The following is a 27794-nucleotide window of genomic DNA, read 5'->3' on the forward strand; positions in this document are numbered from 1 at the left end:
GAGATGGGGACTGAGAACTGGATCTGGATATAGGGAAATTGGTTGAACACCTGTGTAAGGAACAGCCAACCACAGCTCACTATCTGCCTGCCTCTCTTCTGCCAGAAGAAGCGAAAGAAGGCATTTACCCTGAGGCCAAAACAAATAGGTTAGATTGCTGCTGCTGCTGCTGCTGCTGCTGCTGCTGATGATGATGATGATGATGATAAATAGATAGATAGATATGAATGATGATGATGGTAGATAGATGATAGGTAGATGATAAATAGATAGGTAAGAGATAAATGACAGAAATAGATGACAGATGATAGAAAAATATCAATACACAGATAGATAACAGATGACAGATAATAGATAGATAGATAGATAGATAGATAGATAGATAGATAGATAGATATAAACAGATTCTTCTCTAGACCAAGTCAATAAAATGTCGGGGGAGAAATCGGGCAATAAGGGTGGATGTTGGTACCTTAGAGAAATAACTCATGATGTAGCACTCAGAAAATGACAGTGTTAAGGTCAATTCCCTGACCACTCAGCTCAAAGAGAAGCCTCTCTGTCAACAGAACTCGCCCATATACACCCAACTCCTGATCATTCAATTCACTCATCCTAAATATGAACACACAACCATGAAAAATCAAACATTTGAGAGAAGCCTGCAGCATCAAAGAGACTGGCAAACTTTTTTAAAACTAAGACTCTAATTACCACCCTCAGAGAGATTAGAATACATATTGCATCCACAGCAGGTGCTATGGAAAAGAAAAGTCTGTAAATAAAAAGAAGCTCCTGGAGATTGAACACGGTTGTCAAAACACCCATTAAAACAGAATGGTTGACAGGCAATAGAGGAAGTCTCCCGTGAAGGAGATCGTAGAGAGATGGATGAACTGGGGGGTAAGGGGAAGCATGTAGGGTGAAAAGGGTGGATTCGATATGTCATAGAAGTGGTGGAGAGAGAGAATGGTGGCAAAGAAATCTCCCAGGGCTAAAGAACACTTGTCTCACCATTTAAAGACTTATAAACTACTAAGGACAAAGCAAAAGGACTCATAGCTACAAATATGACTATGAAAAAGTTAAGAACGAAAGAAAACAAATCTCCTGAAAACTAATTAGATATTAGAAGGTATGGAATTAATGTAAAATCTCGAGCAGGAAAAACTTATAATCTAAAATTCAGTACTCAGGGATGCTTAAGTGGCTCACTCAGTTGAGCATCCGACTTCAGCTCAGGTCATGATCTTGCAGTCGGTGGGTTTGAGTCCTGCTGGAGTCCAGTTCCAGCAGGTCCAGGGTCCCCTGAAGGATGGACGGTGTCAGCGAGAGAGAGAGAGATGAGAGAGCCGCACGTTTCTTTCTTGGTCACCAGGCAGACATCTCTGCTCTGTCTGCTTTGGTGTCTTTCTTTATTGGTTAAGCAATAACATGACATCAGAAAATAGAAATTGTTTACAGTTTCTAACTCTTAGTGATAAGGTGTTTCAATCATCAAAGGTGTACAGAGGCAAGTTTTACAGAAGTATTTTTGTAGAACCATCCCAATTTATTCTTGGCATCAGTCCCCAAGGTTAAGAAAGTAACAAACCCATCTTATTTTGTACGAGTTGGGCTTCGGCCAATAATTATGACTTTGTTTTTAATTAATATGTTATAACTAAATCATGTAATGCACTTACAGTAAGGTAAATTTTACAATTAAGAGAATAACAAGATGTTTTTAGTAAAAAAATAGGATAATATACATATTATTTAAGTAAGTAATGCTAAAACTAAATTGTGTATAGATAGGTTGGAGTTATTTTATCTAGTTCATAAACCACATGAGAAAGAATGTTTGTGAACAAGTTGCTAGAGAAAGCCCTTTCCTTGATGTAAGCATAATGGGGGCCCTGTGTGTTGACCTTGCACCTGGGTTTCTAGTTTCTTAACCATCCTCAAGCTGAAGTCAGTACAAGGGAGGGTATTTTTGACTCCAATAGCAAAAATATACGCAGCAACTGATGTCCGGTCCTTGTCTGTTCCTTATCTGTAAGTTAGACTCTTTTTCTCCAGGCCAGAGTTAATTGTAACTCTTGTGTTTTTAGCACCCTTATGTTTTGGGTCTGCAAGGCTCATTAAAAGAGCCTTTAGCAAACATCTGCAGCACTTTGATCTACAATCCCTTATGCAGGGGCAAGAATATGCCTTTTCTTATGGGGCAACTGAGTGGGGAATATTGGTCTGATTTGGAACATTGTGAGGCCTAATCAATAGCAACAGGCTTAATTTCACAAGGGCAGTAGTAGCAGAAGGGGATACCAGTTCTGCCTCTCATGACAGGAGCCGTGCAATGTCTGTCATTTCCTTAGTGTGACCGTGTCATCCAGCAAGGCCGGTGCGGCTCCCAGCAGAGCCCCACATCGGGCTCTGTGCTGACAGCTCAGAGCCTGGAATCTACTTCAGATCCTGTGTCTTCCTCTCTCTCTCTGCCTCTCCCCTGCCTCTCTCTCTCTCTCGAAAATAAATAAACATTTTTTAAATAATAAAATAAAATAAAATTCAGTACTCGGCGACACTGTCAATTTAATGTGAGGAAAGACTAAAAAAAAAGTCAGACAAGCAAGGACTCAGAAGGTTTCCTTCAGCACATATTTTTGTTGAAGATGTACTCCAGCAAAACAATGGGATAAACCAAGAAAATGAAGACCTGGGACTCAGGAAACAGTAGGCCAGAACCAGGAGCAGAAAGAACGTCTCAACATGACAGCAATGGAACTGGCCTAGAGGTACAAGTTGAGGCAGAAGACTTGAATGTAAGACTTGAAACCATAAAACTCGAAGAAAAAAACCCATAGGTGGTAAGCTACTGCCTGTCTGTTCTGGCAATGATTGGGGTTGACCCTAAAAGCAAAAGCAACAAAAGCAAAATAAACATGTAGGACTACATCAAACTAAAAAGTTTCTGCACCTGAAAGCAAACACTTCACAAAATGAAAAGGCAGCCTGCAGAATGCATGAAAATATCTCCAACATCTTTATTCTGATAGGAGGTTAATTTCCAAAATATGTCAAGAACTCCTATGTTCAATAGCAAAACAAAAACAAAACATACATTCTAATTTAAAAATGCACAAGGGACCAGAATAGACACTTTCCCAAAGAAGAGACACAAATGATGAACAGGAAGGGATGCATGAGTGGCTCAGTCCGTTAAGCATCCAACTTCAGCTCAGGTCATGATCTCATGGCTCTTGAGTTCAAGCCCTGCGTTGGGTTCTGTGCTGACAGCTCAGAGCCTGGAACCTGCTTCAGATTCTGTGTCTCCCTCTCTCTCTCTCTGCCCCTCCCCTGCTCACACTCTATCTCTCAAAAACAAATAAACATTTAAAAAAATTGATAAACAGATACATGAAAAGGGGCTCAACATCAGTAATCATCATGGAAATGTAAATTGAAACCACAATGAACTATCACTTCACACCTGTTAGAATGGCTATCATCAAAAAGGCAAAACATAACACATGTTGGCGAGAATGTAGAGAAAAGGGAACACTTATGTGTTGTTGGCAGGAATGTAAATTGGTGCAGCCACAGTGGAAAACAGTAAGGAGGTTTTTCAAAAAATTAAAAATAGAATTACCATGTGAGGCAGAGCTCCCACTTCTGGGTAGATATCCAAAGGAAAAGAAAACAGGGTATTGAAGAGCTATCTGCCCTTCCCCATTCATTGCAGCATTATTCACAAATAGTCAAAATATGGAACCAACCTAGGTGCCTATCAACAGATTAATACAGATGTAATACACATACATACATATATGTACATGTATACACCCAGACACACACACAATGAAAATTACTCCATCATGAGAATGAAGGAAATTTTGCCAACATGGGAGGTTCTTGAAAGAATTATGCTTAGTTAAACAGAGATAGACAAATACTGCATGGGACCACTTACATATGGATTTTTTTTGAAAGTCAAAACTCATAGAAACGAAATGTAGAAAAGTAGTAGCTAGGGGTTGGGAAAGGAGGAAGAGGTTGGTAAGAAGGCACAAATTTTCAGCTATGGATGAAGAAGTTCTGAGTAATTATGTAAATAAAGGCGACTATTGTATAATTTAAATTTGATAAGAGTAGAATTTAGAAATTCTCTCTCACACACACAAAGATCAATTAGTGAAGTGATGGACGTGTTATCTGAATGGGAGGAAATCCTTTCACAATGTGTACATATATCACTATCACATATACTTGAAAAATCTTAGAATTTTTTGTCAGTTATGCTTCAATAAAGCTGAAATTAAATAGGTAAAAAGCTTTGTACCTTTCAGAGGAAACACTTGTTTATGGACTATCTTCCAATTATTTCCCACAAAGAAATTCTCAGTAAACTCCCAACAGTGGCGCTTGTACGGGCTACATGACCACAACGCAAAGACAATCTGAGAAACTCGTCATATTTTTAAGGGAAAACAAAATACACCTGGAAACCAAAACTACTTTACCAAACCATTATTGAGTGAACACAGAAATCAATACGGTAGGGCACCTGGCTGACTCAGTCAATTAAGCGTCCAACTTCGGCTCAGGTCAGGATCCCACAGTTTGTGAGTTCAAGCCCCTCATCGGGGTCTGTGCTGACAGCTCAGAGCCTGGAGCCTGCTTCAGCTCCTGTGTCTCCCTCTCTCTGCCCCTCCCCCACTCATCATCTGTCTCTCTCTCAAAAATAAATTTTGTATTAATTCTTAAAAAACCATCAGTATGGTGATTATTTTGCAGAGAAAACCAACAATGACAATACTATTTAATAAATTTGTCGGATGCTACGAAGTTATATGGGAAGAAAAATTCCTAGTTTTAACTTTTTTAATGAAACAAGAAACAATAAAAATAAGTGAAAAATTCAACCCAAGAGGTAAAAAGGAAAAAAAATTAAAAGCTAAAAAAGGCAGAAGGTAAAATAACAAAGATTAAAAAATTAACTAGAAAGCAAAATAATTAATCCAAGAATTCATTGTTTGAAAAAACTAAGAAAACAGACACACGTCTGATCATTAAGAAACAACAGAGAAGATGATGGCGCGGGTGGCTCAGGTCATGATCTCACAGTCTGTGGGTTCAAACACCACATCAGGCTCCGAACAGGTGCAGAGCCTAGTTGGGATTCTTCCTCTCTCACTTGTGCGTGCTCTCTCTCTCTCTCTTTCAAAATAAATAAATGAACTTTAAAAAAAATATTCACAAATAAACTATGTAAAAGTAGGACATTCCGATTGAAAGTGGTTGTCTTCTCACCTGTGGGCATCCACTGCTCTGTGTCTGTACTGTAGATTAGTTTTGCCTATTTTTGAACTTGGTATAGAATCATACATAATGGCACTTTTGAAATAAATACTTTTGAAATTCCTTTCCAAAAAAAAAGGAACTACAAGAAGAAACCAGATAGAACCATCATTCTAAGAATCAGAGATTTCTTTAGTTAAAAGACTTCTATTTTTAACTTTTTGACAACCCAGCAATTGCACTACTAGGTATTTACCCAAAGGATACAAAAATACAGATTCAAAGGGGTACATGCACCCCAATGTTTATAGCTGCATTATCAACAATAGCCAAATTATGGAAAGAGCCCAAATGTCCATTGGGTGATGAATGGATAAAGAAGATGTAATACACACACACATACACACACACAGGAATATTACTCAGCCATCAAAAAGATGAAAGCTTACCATTTGTGATGACTGGATGGAACCAAGAGTATTATGCTAAGCAAAATAAGTCACAGAAAGACAAATACAAGATGATTTCATTCATATGTGTAATTTAAGCAACAAAACAATGGACACAGGCAAAAGGAAGGAAAAATAAAAAACGGCAAAAACAGAGTGGGAGGCAAACCACAAGAGACTTAACTACAGAGAACAAACTGAGGGCTGATGGAGGGAGATGGGTGGGGGATGGGCAAGATGGCTCTTGGACATTAAAGAGGGCACTTGTGATGAGCACTGGGTGTCCTTTGTAAGTAGTGCATCAGTAAATTCTACTCCTGAAATCAATACTATATGCTGTATGTTAACTAACTTGAATGTACATAAAATCTTGGAAGAAGAAAGCAAAGTCTTCTCTGTGTGACTCAATTCTTCACCCTCTCACTACAACAAAAGTATTAGCAGAATTGATAGAATAACATTTGTGTGTGCCAATATCTACGGGTGAACTTAGGGTAAGAGTCCACACATTTCTCTACGTTACACCTTTCCGCCCTGCTCACCAACTGATCAGCACAGAGGGACAGGGGGCTGAGCTCTGCTACTTGTTTCATGGACAGGCATGTTGGTCTCTGGACATTCTATGCAACTCTTCCCTTTTTTCCTCCCATAATAATGGGTATTGATTAAGAGAGTCCAAGCTGGCCAGAATTCGGTGTTCTTCATTTCTGTTCCCAGATCTCTGTTCAGCTCTAATTAAACAGAGCTCCCACAGCTACCGTGTCAGGTGTACATACAGCGAACAAATGGTTTCCATGGGCAAAGGGCAAAAGAATACTCTAAAAGGATGGGCTCATCATCAATTATAAAATAGAATCACCCAGTTTCTAGGTGGCTCGATCGGTTGAGCTTACAACTTCAGCTCAGGTCATAAGTTCGAGCCCCTCATGGGGCTCTGTGCTGACAGCTCAGAGCCTGGGGTCTGCTTCAGGTTCTGTGTCTCCCTCTCTCTCTGCCCCTCCCTGACTCACACTCCTCCCTTTCTCTCAAAAATAATTAAACATTAAAAAACTTTTCTGGGGGCACCTGGGTGGCTCAGTCAGTTGAGCGTCCGGCTTCAGCTCAGGTCATGATCTCACAGTCCGTGGGTTCGAGCCCCGTGGCGGGCTCTGTGCTAACAGCTAGCTCAGAGCCTGGAGCCTGCTTCGGATTCTGTGTCTCCCTCTCTCTCTGCCCCCCGGCCCCGCTCGCACTCTCTCTCTCTCTCTCTCTCTCTCTCTCTCTCAAAAATAAAAACATTTTAAAAAATTTTTTTAACTTTTTTTTAACAAATAGGTATTGCTATAAACTTCAGGTTTTCACACAGAGGACAGATGTATGTAACCTAAAATTACATAAGTTTATCCTATTAGCAGACAGAACAGCAACCCCAAAAGGGGAAAGACACACCTTATGCACTTTCAAAGGGAATTCCTTTCCAAGTAAATGAAAACAACATGGCCAACGGACTTCCTCAGAGCACTTCCAGAACTCCGCTCCATTTCCGGTCTTTGTTAAGCTGGTTCTGAACCACAGTCCTCTCAGCTTTCCTCAGAAAAGGAGAAGGTAGTTGGGTTGAAAGCATTTCTTAAACACTAGTGAATTCATTAGTGCAAGAAATTCTCCTGTGCCCCTTACTTCACAGGACAAGAAAAATTAGGAAACCAACACAAATCCACGAACCCACACCATCGTCCTACGTTGGGTCTGGCTGCCCTGTTATCGTGCCTCATGAGTAATTGTATTTATTCTCTGCTTTGTTCCAAAACAGATTTAAGGGATAAAACCCATGAGTAAGCTTCATGTGAACAAAACTCCTTCTAAGTTGGCTCTGGGTAAAGACTGAAAGAAACCGTATAGGGGCTTTTGGATTTCATTCAGTAATATGTGCAAGAAAGAAAACAGGAGCAGCAGAAGCGCTTAAAAAAAGCGCTTATCTGTAAGGGACGTGATCACCAAAATGCTATTAAGTGTTACGTGGTTGTAACATCTTTCTCATTTGCTTCCCCCCTCCCCGCCCCACCTTTCTCTGTGGACACTGCCTTGGACCAGGCCTCAATTAAATACCCAGACTACCGCCATAACCCTCTATCCGTTCCAGCTACGCCCCCAACAACTCAGCTGATATGCTTCTAGCAGACTGACTGCCAAATACGTACCTTCACGCAATCACCCCTCCAGCTTACAGCCCTTAAGTGGTTCCCACCAACTCCTGAGCCTGGTAGTCAAATCTCTTTTCTCATCCTCACCCGGCTTTCCTCCTACAAGCCCTACAAGCGCTTTGTTTCACCTTAATTAGGCTACTTATCACACCCCAAACCACCTTGCTGTCACCACACACCCTCTCTGGAATGCCCTATCCCCTTCTTTGTGATCATGATCCTAACAACCTTTCAGAGCCTTGACCCAGGCTCAGCTCTGTGAACCCCTGGCCAAAAAGCTTCAGGAATGTCTGTGCCCCTCCACATGCTTATTATCCGTATCTCTGCCTGGCACTTACCACCTGGCATTGACCAGGCATGGCCTGATGTGGTTATTCATCACTCTATGGCCCGGTGTGCCTTTTCTCCTAAACCAGAGCAAGGCACCTGACGCAGGTAACGGCCACACATTCGTCTGTACAAAGAAGGCTCTGAATACGTCCTTCACACCATGGGTCCATGCGTCTCAAATAGGCTTTGGTGCAGCCCAGGGATACTCAGTGGGTGCTAGAGGAAACCAGATAAACATGAAGCATCTTCAAGTTCACTTGACAAGTTGCAATGTTATCTTTAAAATGAAATCAAAATGACATGTGTAGATTATAATTTTTAGATGAATTTTAAAGATGATAAAATTAGAAAATAAAACCGGAGAGGTAAAATAAGTTCCAAAGTCCTCACTTTGGACAAAACTTCCAGGTCCTTTCCTCTTTTCTCCCACATGAGCTGAGAATGTTTATGTGGAAACATTTGAGAAATACCCTGCAGATTATGAATGTGTAATAGGGAAAGAATACAGTCATTTCCCTTTTTTTCTTTATCGTTTGTTTTAAGATGCCACCAGTACACATTTTTGTTTTCATTAAAGGGGTAGGTAACAGAGGGGCGCCTGGGTGGCTCAGCTGGCTAAGCATCAGACTCGATTTCAGCTCAGGTCATGATCTTATGGTTCGGTTCATGAGTTTGAGCCCCTTGTTGGGCTCTGGGCTGACAGCATGGAGCCTGCTTGGGATTCTCTCTCCCTCTCTCTGCCTCTTTCTTCTCTCTCTCTCTCTCTCAAAATAATTATACTTAAAAACACATATGGGTTATAGAAATTAAGTCTGCAGATTGTTTTCAAGTCTTTGTTTTACTTCCTTGGTTATGTCATCAGCTAGGCATCAGCTAGACCCAAGACCCCAAGACCTGACCTTCACTGCCCACTTACTTGGACTCACCCACTTTGGTCCCACATTTTTCCTTAAGCCCTTCTTTCCAGCTTACCTCTGAATGTAGGCAAATGCCAAGAGAAACCACCCCTCCAGTGATGGCCCCTGCCCTGCCCGGACCCCCAGCTGACCTGGACTACCCAGACCAGTTCACACAGAATCCCTGACTCGCACCTGCACAGACGGACCAACCAAGGAGTGACCTTTAGAATGACTGGTGACCACCTTTACCTCAGTATAATATGAAAATCTCTGCCCAGTGAGGAGCACAAGCCTCATTTACATAACACACAATGTATGTGCAGGCACATTTCCTTAAGGCACATGCGCAACCTTCCACCTGCCTCTGCATCTGAGGACAAGGCTCCCCCTTCTAAATATTCATCCTCACCCTCTGTAAGAGGAACCCGCACACCCTTGCTCAGGGAGTCACAGCTCTGGAAGGTATTCCCAGTGACCTTATTTGCTGCAAATAAAGTTTCCCTTGTGGGACAACTTCACCTGTTATGTCTCCACAAAAAGGGAAGTCACATTGGCTCAGTTACAAATTGGTGACCCAGAGGGGACTGGTGGTCCTTCCAAGGTTCTGGCCTCTGGCTCCCTGGTTTCCCGTGGAGGGAGTAGTGCACAGCGACAGCTCACGGGCATAACCAATTCAAGCTCCAGGGACCAGGGGCAGCTTCCCTGGGGAGGACTCTCCCTTCTCGGGGCTTGTGACTGCTGGCCCAGCGTTCTGTCCTCACCTGAAATCCAGCGGCCACTCCAATTACTTTTACTCAGGAAGATTTCTTTGGGGACTTACGCCAGTTCCGTGGCACAGCTTTTGGAGATAAAACCAGAGCTATCTCGCAAAATCTGAGCAACAGTCAGACTACACCAGGTTAACAGGGCCTCTCTGCTAAACACTGAAAAATCAGTGTAGAATCTAGACATCCCCAGGTAACAAAAGATCACACAAGACCCGGCTGTTCAGAGGCCTGGATGCTCCAGCCTGGTGAAACGGAAGTGATCTAACAGACACTAGTCTAGGGCCTGGGAATCGGAAAGAACTCTCTGTCCCACCTGGTTGTTTGGTCTGTGTGTTGTTCTGTTTGTTCTTGCCCCCTGTTGAAATGTCCACCCTTGTGCCCCTCCCCCTTCCCTCACAACCCTGGAAGAAGGAGGCAACCACTTTTTGGGAAACATACACACCAGGAACAAGTAAGAGTTCTATCTCATTGGTTGAAAAGATAAGCACTTGTAAAACTTGGGCATTCTAAAATTTAGACAGGTAAAAACGAATCCAAGCATTTTTCAAGTTCACATGATACGGGATAATGTTTGGTAAATTAAAATAGACATGGTTTGGTTTGGTTTGTTTCGGTTTTTTAGTCATCTGTAGATCCCACACGGGGCTCGAACTCATGACTACAAGAGCAAAAGCTGCATGCTCTACTAACTGAGCCAGCCAGGCACCCTCCAGCAAAGCAGATTTCAAACAGTTCTACGGCCAATCGCTTTTCGTGCCAAGCCTATATAAATAATTGGGCTAGGTTTCCTAAATCTTGACTTGTTTTACAAACAAATTAGTCTTCATTGGGCTCTCTTTGTTGGAAATGGGGGTGATTTTAGAGAATTTTTGTCTCAATAACATGTCTTTGTGGACCTTAGATTCTAGTTCTGATTATCCTAGCATTTGTCATTTGCCTAGAAAACTGGGCTGGCTCCTGAATTCTCCTAGTTTCCTTGAGTATCTGGCTCTGAGTCTCCATCATGATTCCACCCGACTTGGCATCACTGAGAACTAAAACTGCCCTTGTACCCAAAGCCCAGCAGACTGAAGCTAGACAACCCAGGTCCCTACTGACGAGGCTCCAGTCTTAGCATCACCTGATTTTGACAAGCTGTTTATTTGTATGCACGTGAAAGACAAGACCTAGCTGTTGGGGTGGTGACCCAAAAGCTGGGACCCTGGAAAAGAACAGTAGCTTATTTTTCTAAACAGCTGGACACAGTGGCCAGGGATCAGCCCCCTTGCCTAAGAGCCATAGCAGCCACATGCCTCTTGATAAAAGAAACAGAAAAACCATCGGCCAACCTATGACTATTTGGGCCCCATGCCAGGTTTCAAGTTTGCTGGAATCAAAACAGAATGTTACAACATCAGGCCATGCTGGTGGATACCCGCCCAGAGAGAGCTGCCACCCTACAGGACTCATGAAGTACTTGATCAAGTTTACTTAGCTGCAAAGATCTCCAGAGTGAACCTTTGTCCAAAGCAGAGGAAATCTGGCTTGTAGAAGGCAGCAGGTGTGTGGGAAATGGACTAAGAAGGTCAGAATAGGCATTAGTATCCCTAAATGTTCTCATTGAGACAAAAAGCCAACTCCAGGCACCTGAGCCCAAAAAGCAGCAATAATTGCACTAACCAGAGCATTAGAATTGAGTAAAGACAGGGTGTTAACTGTTCAGACTGATGCTAAATGTGCCTTCCCTGTAATTCAAGCCCATGGAGCCATATGGAAGGAAAAGGTCTACCAAGTCTGGGGGCGACTCTGCAATTGCCCCTAATTCCCTCTCTACCGGTATGCAAGTTCACTCCATCCTACTTCCAGGATGAGATTTAAAAAAAAAAGAAAAAGGCTGTAACACTGAGCTATTAATGGCCTCCAACAGTCAGAGGATGAATGACAAACGACAATGGGAGACTCTGGGCACCTAAGTAAATGGCTGAGGACTCCTCACAAGTACACATGACTCCACCCATTAGGGTAAGGAGGCTGCACACACACTATTAATGAAGATTATGAGCACCCAGCAATGAAGGGAATTATTGAGAAAATAACAAACCAATGTGCCTACTGTAGACCAAACTACAAAGCACTACTCTATTTAGAGCAGCTCAAATCTGGGGGTTAAATGCCAGGGGTGGACTGGGAAACAGACTTTACTGTAATGCCAAAGGCCCCCTGGAGGGTTCAAATACCTTTTGGTATTTGTAGATAAATTTACTGGATGGACAAAGGCCTTTCCCAGGAGGACAGAAGAAGCTAATAAAGTAACAAAGGCCTTAAACATCAAGTTGACCTTACATTCTGCCTGGAGGCCTCAATCTTCTGGGAAGACAGAAGGTGCTAACAGAACCCTGAAAAATTGCACCAGGAAACACAGGAAAATTGGTTAAAGTTACTACCAGTAGCTTTCACTAGAATGACAGAGGCCCCAAAGGGCTAACTAAAAGCCCAGCGCATTTCAAATGACTTTTGTGAGGCCCTTTCCAAAAGGCTCTGACTCCTTCTAACCCCCAGAGGTTTCTGTGGCCATTAAGCATATAATTAATCTCCAATAGGTGGTGGGGGCATTCAACAAATATGGAAATGCGTTTTGCCTCCTGAAATGAAGCTTCACCTGTATGGACCCAGGGTGTATATCAAAACGTAGAAAAATGGGTCACCCCAGGATCAGCTAGACCCTATATGGACAGGCCCTGCCTAGTGCTATTAACCACACACTCTTCCTTAAAATGAGAGAGTCACACCTCGGATGCACCATACTAGAGTAAAAAGGCATCGACCTGCACCAGAGGCCCAGGAGGAAACAATACCAGCGCTACATGACAGCAAATATTCCCGTGAACCACTCCCTGGCATGAAATTCCTATTCTGGAGACAACTCACAAGAGAAGTAAAGCCTCATTAAATCAGGGTCCTCAAACTGAAGCTAATAGTATCGGTCGGTAGAATACTCATTCTGCCATTTGGTTTCCTCTGCCTTATTGTTTGCTGCCAGGCCCCTTAAATAGAGTAAATCATTCTCTCCGTGACTGTTGTCTTAAACGTGCCACGGCTTACTGTTAGGACATGTCAGAATAGACAATACTCTAGTCCCCTCTACCTTGGTCTGATTTTCAGATGAACATCCCCTTGGTGTTAGTCCTGGTGGCTATTATCCTAGAAATGCAAAAAGCTATAAGCATGCTAGAGCCTCCCAGGGAACTAAATTCCTTAGAAAATCTCCGTGGGATCTAGCAAAGGGAAACAAAGTAAAGACTGCTTTTATTACTGATTGAACCTCGAATACTTAACTGTTGGGTGGTTCTTGGGTCCCGCGCTAGAATAGTCATCTGTTAATTTTATAGAGCCTATAAAATTACAAATGGTAGTAACACAAAGATATGAGCATCTTGGGGTGAGACCTGGTGACCCAGAGACATATCTAAAACTAGCTGAGGGGTAATTCTGCTCCCCTGGCAATTCTCATGACCATGTCCATGTCCAGCCTTAAGTAGCTACAGAAAACAGACCTTCCCCCTTGTGCCTCTCAATAATGAGGCGCAGAATAAAACTACAGGAGGAATTGTCACCAGCTAGATCCAAGACCTGACTTTTAATCTCCCCCCTGCCCCCCGCACCCACCCCGGACTCACCCACCTTTGTACCACGGATTTCCTTAAGCCCTTCCTTCTAGCTTACCTCTGAACATAGGCAAATGCCAAGTGAAACCGCGCCTCCAGTGATGGCCTCTGACCTGCCGAGATCTCCAGGGGACCCGGACCACCCAGACCCGTTTGCGCAGAATCCCTGACCCGCACCTGCGCAGACAGACCAACCAAGGAGTGACCTTTAGAATGGCTAGTGACCACCTTTACCTCATTTTAATATGAAAATCTCTGCCCAGGGAGGAGCACAAGCCTCATTTACATAACACACAATGTATGTGCAGGCACATTTCCTTAAGGCACATGCGCGGTCTTCCACCTGCTTCTGCATCTGAGGACAAGGCTCCCCCTTCTAAATATTCATCTTAACCCTTTGTAAGAGGAACCCGCACACCCTTGCTCAGGGAGTCACAGCTCTGGAAGGTATTTCCGGTGACCTTATTTGCTGCAAATAAAGTTTCCTGTGTGGGGCTTCTCCACCTGATATATCTGTGACTCAGCAAAGTCACATCGGTTCGATTACAGTTAGGATATATTTGTGACATGGGCTATAAATGCTAGAAAGAAGTTTAGTAGGAAAGGACCTCTCTTTAACAATGTTACTCTCAAATGTTAAAAGCCCTAAGTGAAAACATTCTGTCACAAAGAGAACAGTCATCTGTTAAGAACAGCTTATTGTGTGTGGGTTTCAAACAATCTCTGGAAAAATAAACACATTTTAGTTCAAAAATCAAAATGCTTTTCAGGGGGGTTAAAAATATTTATGTAGCTTTTACTTCTTAATTTACTGTTTGAAATCCGGAAGCAGTTTTGTGTTCTTCTTTTGAAAAGAAAATTTATTATTTTCGCCTGAATAAAAATGTCACTGTGCCTGAGATGTAGATGTGCCCATCCATCCATGTATCTATTACCCATTCACACACACAGAGTATCACATACTATCTTATGCATTGACACATATCCATGTATACCTTACATTTAATTCAATTCATAGAACACACAATGTGCGCCAGAAACATAGAGAAAAATTAACCAACAGCAAACAACTACATGTTCAAAAGAATCCTCAGACTGACACACTCAGAATAGATAATCCGCTGTGTGCTTCGAATAAAGAGAATGAGGTTCTGATGTTTCTAATATAAATACTAGAGGAAACATGACCCTGGAAATTCCGCAGGCACCTTTTGTTGTAAGCCTTTTCAGCCATGGAGAGCTGTAAACAACTCATGAAGTTCAACCATTGTTCTTTAAATTTGCTTATTTTAAATAAACTGGTAATATTTTCACATGCTTCTGGAGTTGTCCATAATTTGGTGCCTGGAAGCTTCTTCTGGCAATTACCAGTTCCCTGCCTGTAGAAGTTCCCTCGTTGGGGCGCCTGGGTGGCTCACTCAGTAGAGCTTTTGACTTAGGTCATGATCTCACAGTTGGTGAGTTCAAGCCCCGAGTCGGCTCTGTGCTAATGATGCTGAACCTGCTTGGGATTCCCTCTCTCCCTCTCCACCCCTCCCTCGCTCGCTTGCTCACTCTCTCTCTCTCTCTCTCTCTCTCTCTCTCGATAAACTTTTAAAAAATTCTCATGTACTAACTGTGCTTTTCCACAAAAAGTTAGACTTGAATTGGATCTAGAGATCACTCACTTCCAATTTCCTAGACAAGGAAACTGGGGCCCAGAGAATTGTCCAAAGCTCTTGCATTGTCTACCTGTCTACCTCTACTCAGAAGAATGGCCATTCTACTCTCAAACATCTAACTCACTTGCTTGGGGTCTGCATTCCTGCACAGGGCAGGTAAGGGGAGGCGGCAATGGCCTTGACTTCTGGTGCAGACCCCTCAATAACAGGCAGCAATGGGTTCACTCTGATCCCTTGCTTTTACAGTCTGACTTGAGTGAAAACACCATCATGTACTTTAAATCAGCTCTTACTAAGCATCGTCTGTTCTGAAACCAACACAAGGTTCAATCCAATCCTGGATCTTCCGAGGCTTTGTTGAAAAAGATGAGATCAGGTTTTCCTCCAAGTCCATTTGGGAAAATCTGTGTCATGCAAAGACCAAATGGCCCTCCCAGCCGGGAGCAGGGATGCCACTCATACCGTGGCTGCACCAGGTTAAACGGAAACTTCACATCAACAGTCCCCTTGCAGGAGGCCCGGTATTGCTCCGAACTCTCCCCTGAGTTTGTGAATTCTTTGGTGGAGACCATCATGCCTGTAGACCATTTGGCTTCATGGAACAGGGAAACAGAGAAGCAAAGGGTTACATTTCTGACTGAGAATGACCGGCATAAAAACATGTTCACCACTTTCAGACTTGAAATGATGGAAGTCAGAGAGATGCAGCAGAAGAGAAAGTCAAAATGATCTGGAGTATGAGAAAAAGTGGGTTAAAAGAAAACGCAAATAAAAACCAACCTTGAAAATTCCCCCAAGCAGACAAAACCAGTCTAGTCATACAAACAAAGCTTAATTTAGCTTATTTTGCAAGGCTAACTTGACCTGGGTCATTTCTTGCTTATGCCTCTGAAAGCCGTAAGCAGAACTTAAACTGTTTCCTGAGGTTGATATGAAGTAACCGCTGACCAATTCCCCATCATTTAAGAAAATTCTAACCTTATAACCAAGAACGTCTTTCTCGCTCTGTAAGCTGCTTTATAACAATGTACCAGTTAGCCTCATTCCAAGTTTTAATCTAAGTGCTCCTGGTATGCAAATTGTCTTTTCGGTGCGTGCATAATAAACTTCAACTCGTTACTACTTTGGCAATTCGTTGTTTTTACTTCTGTTACTTCTGAGCTTTTGCCGCTTGATGGCATCAGAGGTGGGATCCAAAAAGGACCTCAGACCAGTGAGCAAACAGGTGCTGGTACCGGAAAGCCCATCATCAACTCTGCTTTCTCCTCAGCTCTAGAATTTGAAGGCAAGTCTGTCTTGGATCTGAGCTACGGCTGTCTTTGCCTTCTGAACTTCTGACTTTACTGTGCACGCTTGCTTTCTGATTTTGTTTATTGAAGCTTCTTGGGAAGTCATCCTTTTCTGTTCAAAAATGGGGGAAACGCATGACTCCCTGTGTTTTGTAATAGCTGTTGTATAACAGGGCTACTCGTAGTTAAAAGATTGTAGGGTATCTAAGGACAGAGATGGGTTCCAGCTGGTCTATGGACCAGGATTGTGTGCCTTTTTGGGGACAAAGGGTGACTTTTGGATATGTAGCGGCTATTCTGGGGAGTCTTTAAGTAAGTCATCCTTAAAAGAAAGAATTCCAAACCTCTCAGAGACAATAAAATGCAGTCTTTGATTGGTATGGAGAAGTTCCTATAAGACAAAATGACTCCAAAAACAGCTCTGAAGCCTTACACTGTGAAAATACAATAAAGTAAAATAAAGCCTTACGGCATTCAAATAAAAATATTTAGGGGAAAATAAAAGAACCACTTTGATCAACTGAGCAGGTAACCCTAACTTAGTCCATCTTCCAGAATACAGTTTAAATACAACTATTCTTTTGAGTTTTATACCTGGGGCATGGCTAAAACTTTTAACACAAAAGCTATAAGATCTGTTTGCATCTGTCTGTATGTTTAGGTATGTCTATATATGTGTGTTATAGATACATTTTATCTCCAGATGGCATTGCCAAAATTTATTGGTGAAGAGCTCTAGTTAATTGGCTTAAAGAAAATTAAGTGGTTATATAAATCTAGTATATTCTCAGAAACACAGAAACTAGCTCAAATGTTTTTCAAGTTCACATGATCTGGAATTCTTCTCTGAGAGCATATACAATGAACTAAAAACAAAAGTACAATTCAAAGAGTTTCATGGAAAGGACCCTGAAAGGTACTCTAAAGGGCAGGTTTCTGATAACTTGAAGATCAGAACACCAAACTGGGTAAGAATTTCTAAAACTCTGGTGGAAAACTGATTCACCCGAAATGGAGCAAAGCAGGAATAATTACAGGAGACAGAATGAACTGAGGAAAATGGTTATAACTTTTTAGGATTTTACTTAAAACATTGCCAGTTCTTTAATGGTTTGTTTTCCAGATTAAAAAAATTTTTTTTTATTTTAGAGAGTGAGAACTCACGAGTGTGCATGTGAGTAGGGTAGGGGCAGAGGGAGAGAGAGAGGGAGAGAGAGAGAATCTTAAGCAGGCTACCTGCTCAGCACAGAGCCTGATACGGGACTCAATCCCACGACCCTGGGATCAAGACCTGAGCAGAAATCAGAGTCAGATGGTCAATTGACTGAGCCACCCAGGCACCCCTGTTTTACAAATTTAAAGGACCCCTTTTTCTCCTCTCTTTTAAGCTCTGTATAACTTACAGCAATTTATTAAAGTGTATCTTTGCAACAAAGGTTGAAATGTTTCTCTCTTTCTCCCTACTTGATCCCTGAAGAATTCAGAAACTCTTATCAAATATTATTTTCATGACACTACTTATTATATAAGCATAATAAAAATAAAAACAATATAATCATAAGTTTATTGAAATGACTTAATTTGCAGACAAATAAGGCTTACTGTGGTTATCTTTGATGAAAACAAGGATGATTATAAAGAGAAAAATTATGTTTCAGTAATACGCCTTTATGGATATCAAAGTTGCTCATTTTCTTTGAGGTTTTGTGTTCTTACCCATAAACCAGGCTGAATTCTGAATTCTCCCATCCCCCCTCCCAACACTTAGCCAGAACTCTCCCAAAGTTAACATTCCCAATGTTCTCCCACTCCTTTGACTTGGAAACGCTATGGAATTAAAATTGCCCTTTCCCCCAAAACCACAGAAGCTAAAGCTGGACTACTTGACATAAACTTCAGAGAAAATCACCACAACCGCTTGTGGGTGACTTCATGGCTACTGCAGTGTGGCCGCTCAGGAAAATGAACAGCAACATTGACATTGCAAACCTGAGAATTGGACAGATCACTGCTGCCTGTCCTCACTCCATCTGAAGATGCTAAGAATCCAACATCTGGAAATCTTCGCAAGGAGTTGCTCTCCAAACTCAGAAACCAATTCTATAATTTGCTTGAACTATTAAAGCTTTGTTTACCTTTTATTTGCATTGAAATGTCTCTCATATTGTCTGATTGCTCACATCTAGAAGCCTAATTTGGAAGGTGGGGAGGTCAGTTATCAGCAATACCACCTCCTGAAATCAAACATCATGATCATCCTGTCCTAAGTAATCATGAGGATATTTGATGGCTAATACATCATGTTGTGCCTATAAATAGTTGAAAAATTATAACCCATTTGAGTTATTTAAGTGGCTAAAGCTTGGCTCCTGGGAATCTCTGCTCTGGAAAACTTTTCAATCCTTGACTCTTTCTTATTCTTTGTATGGCCATCATATCAACCTCTCCAGTGTGGTGTGTTTTTTCTACAGTTTTAAACACCCGTCAACAGCCACTCACATGCCAAATGGTCAGGCTCAGACAACTGGATGAACTCAACAATAAGCCCTGAAATGATGAGGTTGACTGCATGGCCCCTTGGCCTGACAACTCAACAGTTGAAAACATGGAACGTGTGATTCTTCAGCCTGACCACATCATCAGTGCTAACGGGGACTGACACTGTGCTGAGAGAATGGCCAACAGGGGGAATTGTTAACATAGAAAAAAAGAGACCAGTCTTGAAAATTCCCTGAATTGTAGTTTAAAACCAGTTTAGTCATACAGACAAAGCTTGATTTAGCTTAATTTGCAAGACTAACTTGACTGGAGTCATTTCTTGCTTCTACCTCTGGAAATTATATGCAAAACTTGAACTACCTCCCCAGGCTGATATGAGGCAACCACTGACTAAGTCATATTGTAACCAATCTCTGTGAAGATGAGTCACTGTTCTCTCACTATAAATGCTGCTTTACAACAGTTTAACACCAAGCCTCATTCCCTGCTTTGGTTTCAGTGAGTGATCCCGTTTGCAAACTGTCTTCTTGGTGTGCACTCAATATACTTTTAGTAATTATTACTTTGGAGACTCATTGGTTTTCTTCTGCTTTTTCTGAACATGTGACAACCCAACATGGCTTGAAGGTACACGAGACCACGAGGAAGGCAGGAGACAGAACTGAATTCTGTCAACAATCAGTGAGCTTGGAAAAGAACTCCGAGCCCCAACTGACAATATCCCTGGCCAACACCTTAATCTTTAGTCTGGCCAGCTGCCGAGCAGAGAGCTCGGCCACATCATGTCAAACTTCTGATGTACAGAAGCTGAGGTTAATTATTGTGTTCTTTCAAGACACTTTAAAAAAAATTTAAATAACATTAAGAGGTTCTAGGCTGGCTCATGAAAGATGTTTCTAGCTTTGCCACTAACCCATTGTATGTATGGCCTTGTGCCATGTCACCTAGCATCTGAATCTCACCTCCAATCTGTCAAATGGGGGAGGATCAAAGCAGTATGTACTTGCTAGAGTAGTATGGAAAGCAAGAGAAAATGTGTTTGAAATCACGTTGCAGGGACGCCTGGGTGACTCAGTCAGTAAAGTGTCTGATTCTTGGTTTCAGGTCAGGTCATGATCTCACTACATGGGTGTTTGAGCCCCACATCGGGTTGTGTGCTGATAGCGTGGAGCCTGCTTGGGATTCTTTCTCTCCCTCTCTCTCTGCCCCTCCCCTGCCCAGTCTGTCTCAAAAATAAATAAACTTAAAAAAAAAAACACTTTGTATACCATACAGCATTGTGTAAATGTGAATTTTTATGGGAACCCCCCGTTGGCTAAAATTTATGTTGATATGAGTTCTGCCTTTCTCTTTCCACACAGCCTCCATTTTAATTGAGCATACAAATAGATAAATGTTTGTGAAATACTTGCTTGTGACAAAGGAACATAAAGGAATTTTTTAAATCTAGAAAGACAATCTTTCTTCTGAGGTGGCTATTCCTCCCTCAACATACATTCACAACCTTGAAGTGTATTCACGTCCATCTTCTCCTTTGGGAACAGTGTCTGGCTGCAAATTTGTCACCCACAGCCACAGCACATACAGTGTAATGGTTCCTCTTCACTAACCTCCTAAAAAATAATGTCCCTCTGCCATTCACGATCTCATCTGACACTTTGCCTGAGCCATGACATGAAATGACATTGTAGATTAATGGTTGGCCCCGGACCACACCACGATCCAGAGCAAAGGGACACCTAGAGCTGCAGTCATCTTCTTGCAAGCTGGGTGTCTGTCCCCTGAGCCCACACTGTCTGGACTGGCAGAGGGCATGGAAAAGACAGGACACCACCTGCTTGTTCTGTGCCCAGGGGTGACATCAGATTTGCCAACCCTCTCCCAATGCTCCGTTCACGTGCCCTTGCGGTGCCAAAGTCCCAAGGCTAGGCTGGAATTCGGGACACACAACATACAGGGCAGTGTGTGGATTTCTGGACTTGTTTGCTTTCAGTTAAACAAATGGGCTTGGCCTCAAAAAAAATAAGTCCAGACTGATCAATAGTAGTAGTCTCACAACTCAAGAAAACCTGCTCGTTCATTTTATTTGAATGCATTCAATAGCATTAATGTTAATCACCCATCCATTCCTCCAAAAAGAAAATCTGCCCTTCCAATCATTAGATCATTAGGGAACTACAAATGGCAAACATTAGACTTAATTCCTTTCTCGCCTAAGCCCGAATTCCAGTTTCAACTGATAAAATTATACTGATAAAATTGAAAACCATAAAGACAGAAAATGGAATTCAAAGCACAACTTTATACACACTAGAAATTCAGTCAATAAGTTCATTATTTAGAGTTCCATTTCTTGTTTTTGAAACTGCCAATTGATAGACTTATTTAATGATCAGTCACAAATACCCATTATAGCACAAGCTGGCAAGGTTAAAGTTTATTTATTTTGAAAGAGACAGAGAGAGTGAGAACTCAAGCAGCAGAGGGGCAGGAAGACAGAGGGAGCGAGAGAATCCCAAGCAGGCTCCGTGCTGTCAGCAAGAGCCAGATGCAGGGTTCGATCTCAAGAACCACAAGATCATGACCTGAGCTGAAATCGAGAGTCAGACTCTTAACCACCTGAGCCACCCAGATGCCCCAAAGCTGGTAATGTTAAAAGGAAACGATGTGGATTTGAATTAACAATCACTTTGGGTGTTGATTGTAAACATTAAAGGAAATGGTGATACCACACTTTCTATTGTGGAGAAGAGCCGAACATTTTGGCATCTAAAGTGAGTACACGGACCCACCTGTGATTCTACTTCCAATGTTAGCAAGACACTCAAACCCCAGGGAGTGACTGGGGTTGATTTCATGAGTGGCCACCTGCCTTACGCAGGCGGTCAGACACACCAAAACACAGACTCTACATGATTACTTGAAATGATAAATTATTCTCTTACATATGCCTCCACTGACGCAGATAACTGAGGGCAGGGTTCATTCTCTTTGTGCTCACAGATCCAGGAGTGAAGGCAGGCTCAGAATTACTAACTAACGAAAGCACAAAAGTAAGTTATTTCAGAGGAGTCTTACGTTCTTTTTCTGGCTGCCGTTCATCAATAGTGTGGCCCTCGAGCAGACATGAACAGAAAACCACTGTTTCCTCAATGAAATAAATCTAATATCTACTCCATTTATCTCATAGGATTATTTTCAAAAGTCCTATAAGAAACATGTAAACAAAAAAATATGTATATGTAACATAACTGCTATTGAATTATTTGAAGAAATTCATTTCTTGCTCATAATGTAGAGTTGGATACCATCTTTGAGGGCTAGAAAATAAATTTATTGGGGCACCTGGGTGGCTCATTGGGTTGAGTGTCCAACTTCAGCTCAGGTCATAATCTCGCATTTGTGGGTTCAAGCCACAGGTCGGGCTCTGTGCTGACAGCTCAGAGTCTGGAGCCTATCTTCGGATTCTGTATCTCCCTCTCTCTCTCTCTGATCCTCCTCTGCTCATGCTGTCTCTCTCTCAAAAACAAATAAAACATTTAAAAAATTAAAATAAATAAAGTAATTTTATCTTACAAATGGAGATAATTGAATTACAGAAAAACCTAATAGCAATTCTCTTTCAGATTCACTAGGCTCTTAATTCACATGGCAATGAGTTTGCTGGTTGGGCACTGATTGAAATCACTGCTGTATAAAGTGGTTTGTTCCATAATTCTTTGGGGATACAGATTCAAGTTTAGCAAACAATGACACTTTAAAAATGAAATAATGTTGACATTCTAGGAAATGATTAAGGAGACAAAGAAACCATAACCCAAAACTCTTTTAATATGGACTGATTGATTTCCTCAAACCTGAAGGTCTACAAAATGAAATCTGAATTCTAAGTCAGTCCTAAGTCTTTATATTCAGGCATCCTGCCACAACCATGGAGCTGATGTTCTGGAGAAAGGCATCAACACCAGTACACAGGAATGTGAGCTTTCAGTTTTGCACAAACACAAGTTCTAGTTGTTAACCAACTTTTGGCACTCACACTTTGGTGAGTCCTGCCTTGAATACTAATCAAATGGAAATGACCTTAAGTTAACACTAGTGTAAATCCTTTAAAATTCATAACGAGGAAATACAATCCTCCAAAAGACTTGTGTAGAACGAACCAGAGAGAGCAACAATCCAACCCTCATTTTATAGAACTAATGGCTTTGATCCCTGGCAGTATTTTTTATTAGAATGATCAAAGACCTAAATTATCGGTTGTTCCCCTGAATTATTACCAATGCCCATCCACTGACAGTGTGAGATATTGCACATACAACAAAAATGTCTGCAACAAGTGAAGGCATTATACTTCTCAGTTCTTTTAAGAAACAAGGTAGCAAGAGTTATTTCCATGAATGGCGTCAAGGATTTAGGTACTTTTTGTAAATTCAGAACCTGGGATGTAATAGTGCTTGGGGGTTCTTGGAGGACAAAATTAAATGTGTCTAGAAACCTGTGGCACCAAAGAGGTTAACCACACTTGCTTTTCTGTTCCACATTTATTGGGGCAACAGAGACTGAAACAGCTATTTTCCTCTCAAATAATCAGAAAAATATAATACAACAGCAATTTCTTAAATACATAACAAAACTTTCTGGATCATGAATCAACATGAGATGTAACAGCCTACAGATATCAATTCGACAGCTTTATAAAATGTCATTCATCTAAGGCATTATGAAATTATCTTCAGAGCTACACATAATATATACATGGGTCTATATACATAAAGGCATCCATTCAGGAACAGAAAGTCAAGCACTGTGTAAAGAAGGGTAAAATAAGATGTATGTAGATTCGGAATAACTTTTAAGAGACAATTTGGGGTTTCCAGAAACAGTGATTTACATTCAAAGAAACATACACATTTTGCAAATGTGGATAGGTAAATTTTTCATGATGTAGGGTACAAGAAAATTCACACTGTGAATTACTTGTTTTTCAAAGGCCTCTTTATCTAGAGATTTCAAGTCCAGAGCGAACACCCATTGCATGAACAAACAGAATGCCTATGATTCCAAAATTTGCTTCCCTATGGCTCTCCCCCTCACCTCCCTACCTGATAAGAAAAAAATTCCCAGAAGGGACAACAGCGAGTTCTTGCCTTCCATCTGCTAGTGTTCCCAGATGACAGCTGGGTGACGGAGTCCGATTCCTATTTCAAATAGACTCTATTACTCCAAACACAAAAAGGTTTTGCCATGACATCCAAACATTGTCACGTAGACTCCTATTTCTTGCTAGTCTGGAAAGAGAATCATGAGGAGAAGATCGAGCTGACGGACAGAGCAAGGAGACAGGTTAAACTCTCTCACTGGCCAATTATCCCAAACAAAAACATTAGTCTCTTTATCAAAGTCGTTGGCTCTCTCCTTTGTAAACAGAGTTTCTAAATTGGCTTGCTTCTCACTCTTTGGGGCACCAGAGACATATCTGGGTTTAAAAGTACCAACCTATTCCTGTTGATTCTGACAACCTGACACAGGCCTATTCATGTAGCTATTTAAGGAAGAAGTCACTACTTTCCAGGCACTTTTCAACATTTAAAAACTTAAATCCAGTTGTTTAAAATCTGTTTCAAAAAAGCAACCCCCCACATCCTGTCCCATACCAAAAAAAAAAAAAAAAACCAAAAAAATCCAGGAGCTCCACCTCTGATAACCCAAAATTTTAGGTTACTTGAAATCAGTCCCTGTTTAGAGATTCTTTGCAGAATAGAGCTTAGAGAGTTCGCTCATGCAAGAGTACATTGCCACTACTGACATTCTTGATACAAAAATTCAGTTTCAGCGGAGTTCCCGTGACCCCCTGAGCAGTTATAAATGCCCTGTGCTACAACGAGGCAGTGTGAAGACAAAGCAAATTATCCAAATATATGTACATTTCCATTTATACTAACAGGAATACATTGCTTAGAAGAGGGTTCTTTTGTTCTGAAGTGTTCAGAGTTTCAAAGGAAAAGAAAGACGTTTAATATTGAGATGTTTCAAAAAAAATGGTTAAAAATGCTTTTGGTTGGTTGCTGCTTGAAAGTTTTCCGAGAGTCCTCATCTACGTTCTGTAAAAACGGTAAATAAAAGTGTACACAACGCAGAGATGTACTATACATCGGTCAGGGATTGACATGTACGTGGGAACCAAAGTTCCTTAACTATACACATCCCCACTTAGGACACATCCCATTACACAGGCAAAGCATCGGTCCTGAATAATGGGTCCAGGAGAGCAGCAATTTAACCACCCAGGTACCCAGTTACCTTGGGAAATGTCATGGGTTCTGACAGTCCTCGTCCCAAGGACAGCCTCCAGAGCGTTTTACATGTTTCCATGAAGCACCAGACTATGTTGCTAATGGTGATTATGGCATCCTGTCATCGGAGCAAAAGTTACTGTCTTTTTGAAACCCATGTATTCAAAAATCTCACCAACGGAAAAGGGGGAACTAAGTTGCAGCAGGGCTATACCAACCCAAACTATGATACATAAAGCCTTTACAGTTTACTTCTTACATTTTTTTTGTTGTTCGATCAGTGCCTTGTACAGACAGGAAGAATCTGGCTCGCCCCGACAGAGGCTTCCCAGAGCAACATTAAACTTTGTTGAGAGCTACTTGTGCTGTGTTTGAAAATATGTAACTACCTTGATTCTCCGTGTTTTTACACACGGAGATGGCATATCTCACAAGAGTTGGGTTTGTGAGTCTATACCTTTGGGTAAGTGATGAACTTGCAACCAAAATTTAAATATATAATATGCAAAAAAATATCATTAGGTTGATTTCTAACAAAGCGTGTTAGTCCCAGAAGGGAAGACAGAATGGCTCTGAGGAAACATTTGTTCTGTGTGTATCACTGCATATGCTCACGCACGCCCAGTGGATGGGGGGTCTAGGTAGGCGGCCTAGACGCACACACGGACTCTGATATCCACTCTTGCTATAGACTTTTAGGTCCAATTCTAAATGTGCTGGGCACATGAACGCAGAGCTCAGGAAAGGACTCTGCTCTCTAGGGTGAAGGTTTTGAACCTCTGCCCCTTGACCCGTATTTCACATAGAACAGACCTGCAGACCAGGCTACCGGCTGGAGGAGGAGAGTTTATCACCTTCGCAAAGCTGCACTGGCCAGGGGGGTGCCGCCTGGTCAGACCACGTTGTGTACAGGCTGCAGCCCTCTCCCTGGGAAAAGACTCCCTCTGCACAGCGGTTTTGTGCTTGAGGCTGAGATCACACAAGGAGAAACCCATTGTGTTCCCGCCAAGTCACCGCGGGAATGCCGGGAGCAGCGCACCCGCTGGCCGGCCAAGGCCAAGCCCCCGTACCCACCCCTAAGCACGCAGCCTGCTTTGCGGCTCCTAGGACCATTTCCCCTCACATGGTGCCACTCTTTCCCTCCCACAGTGGGGGTTTCTCCCCTGTTTCTTCTGGTGGTCAAGGTCAAATCAACCCAGAGCAGATGCTGGCTGCTTAGTTGTGATGTGCGTGGCCAACCGCGACAACACATTTATTACACTGAATGTCCACTCGGGCTCCTTGAATCTCGCCAGAAGTGGAACAGTCCGGTGGGATCCTTTGCGGGGGAGGGGGATGGTGGATAAAATGATGTGGGTTAGTTCCTTCTCAGCAACCCCAAAGCTTCCGACATGCTCCACAGACACAGCCTAGACGGCACAGCCTGGTTCTCTTTACAGGGGAACACGTGCACCAGGGCTGGGCCTTTCCTGGTGCCAAAGGCAAGTTCAAAGTCTGGACACAGAGGCACTTTTCAAAGGTTGGCAAGGAGGAGGCAAGTTCGCTAAGGGGGGCTTTCTCACTGTGCTTCTCGTTAGAACCCCAGACGTCTGTGGCACTCGGACGTGAGCAGAGACCTCTAGGTTGTGGATGGGCTGTGCTTTTTCTTCTTGCCCCGACAGGACTTGCAGACACAACAGATGATGCAGGGGGAGGCCAGGAGCAGCAGGGGTGAAGTCACCAAGGCGATGATACCCAATCCCACCAGAATCCCCACCACCTGGAAATGTGGAAGAAAAGGCCCCTTTAGCAGTTAAATCCTCCTGTATGTTTACTCTACTATCTGCTAAAGATGGACCGTTTGTGCCCGCCCCCCCATTCATATGTTGAAACCCGGATCTCTAATACAATGGAATCTGAAAAGGAGGATCACTGGGAGGGAATTAGGACTTGGGGTGGAGCCCTCACCATGAGATTAGTACCCTCATAAAGATATTAGAGGGGCTTCTGGGTGGCTCAGTCGGGTAAGTGTCCGATTTCGGCTCAAGGTTCATGGTTCGAGCCCTGCTGGCGGGCTCTGTGCTGACAGCTGGAAGCCTGGAGCCTGCTTTGGATTCTATGTGTCCCTCCTTCTTTGCTCCTCCCCTACTCATGCTCTCTCTCTCTCTCTCAAAAATAAATAAACATAAAAATTTTAAGAAAAAGATATTAGAGAGCTTGCTTCCTCTCTCGTCACTCTCTGCCATGTGAGGACACAGTCAGAGGAAGGCTGGCCACAGGCCAGGAAGCAGGTCCTCACCAGAACCCAACCATACAGGCACCTTAACTTCCGGCCTCGAGTCTCTAAAACTGGGAGAAATACATTTCTATTTTTTTTAAGCCACCCAGTTTATGATAATTCATTCTAGAGCCTAAAAAATTTATTCTAGGGACCTTTCAGCCCACTGCCTGGCACGATCTGAACTGGATGCAAACTGGGGAGGGGAGGGAAGGAAACAGGCGCTCACTCGAGCTGACACCAGCT

General features: G+C 42.3%; 1 protein-coding gene across 2 annotated transcripts in view; it reads right to left on the reverse strand.

The window, feature by feature from the left end:
• Positions 1-22803: 22803 nt before the first annotated feature.
• RNF144B (ring finger protein 144B) overlaps positions 22804-27794 on the reverse strand; it is a 79215-nt gene continuing 74224 nt past the window's right edge. For both annotated transcript variants that reach the window (XM_029945241.1, XM_029945242.1), the window contains one exon: positions 22804-27050. In XM_029945241.1, coding sequence (XP_029801101.1) covers positions 26910-27050 — 141 coding nt within the window. In that variant the 3' untranslated portion in view covers positions 22804-26909. The remainder of the gene's footprint in view (positions 27051-27794) is intronic.

Source organism: Suricata suricatta, chromosome 7 (assembly GCF_006229205.1).
Source record: "Suricata suricatta isolate VVHF042 chromosome 7, meerkat_22Aug2017_6uvM2_HiC, whole genome shotgun sequence".
Classification (NCBI taxonomy): domain Eukaryota; kingdom Metazoa; phylum Chordata; class Mammalia; order Carnivora; family Herpestidae; genus Suricata; species Suricata suricatta.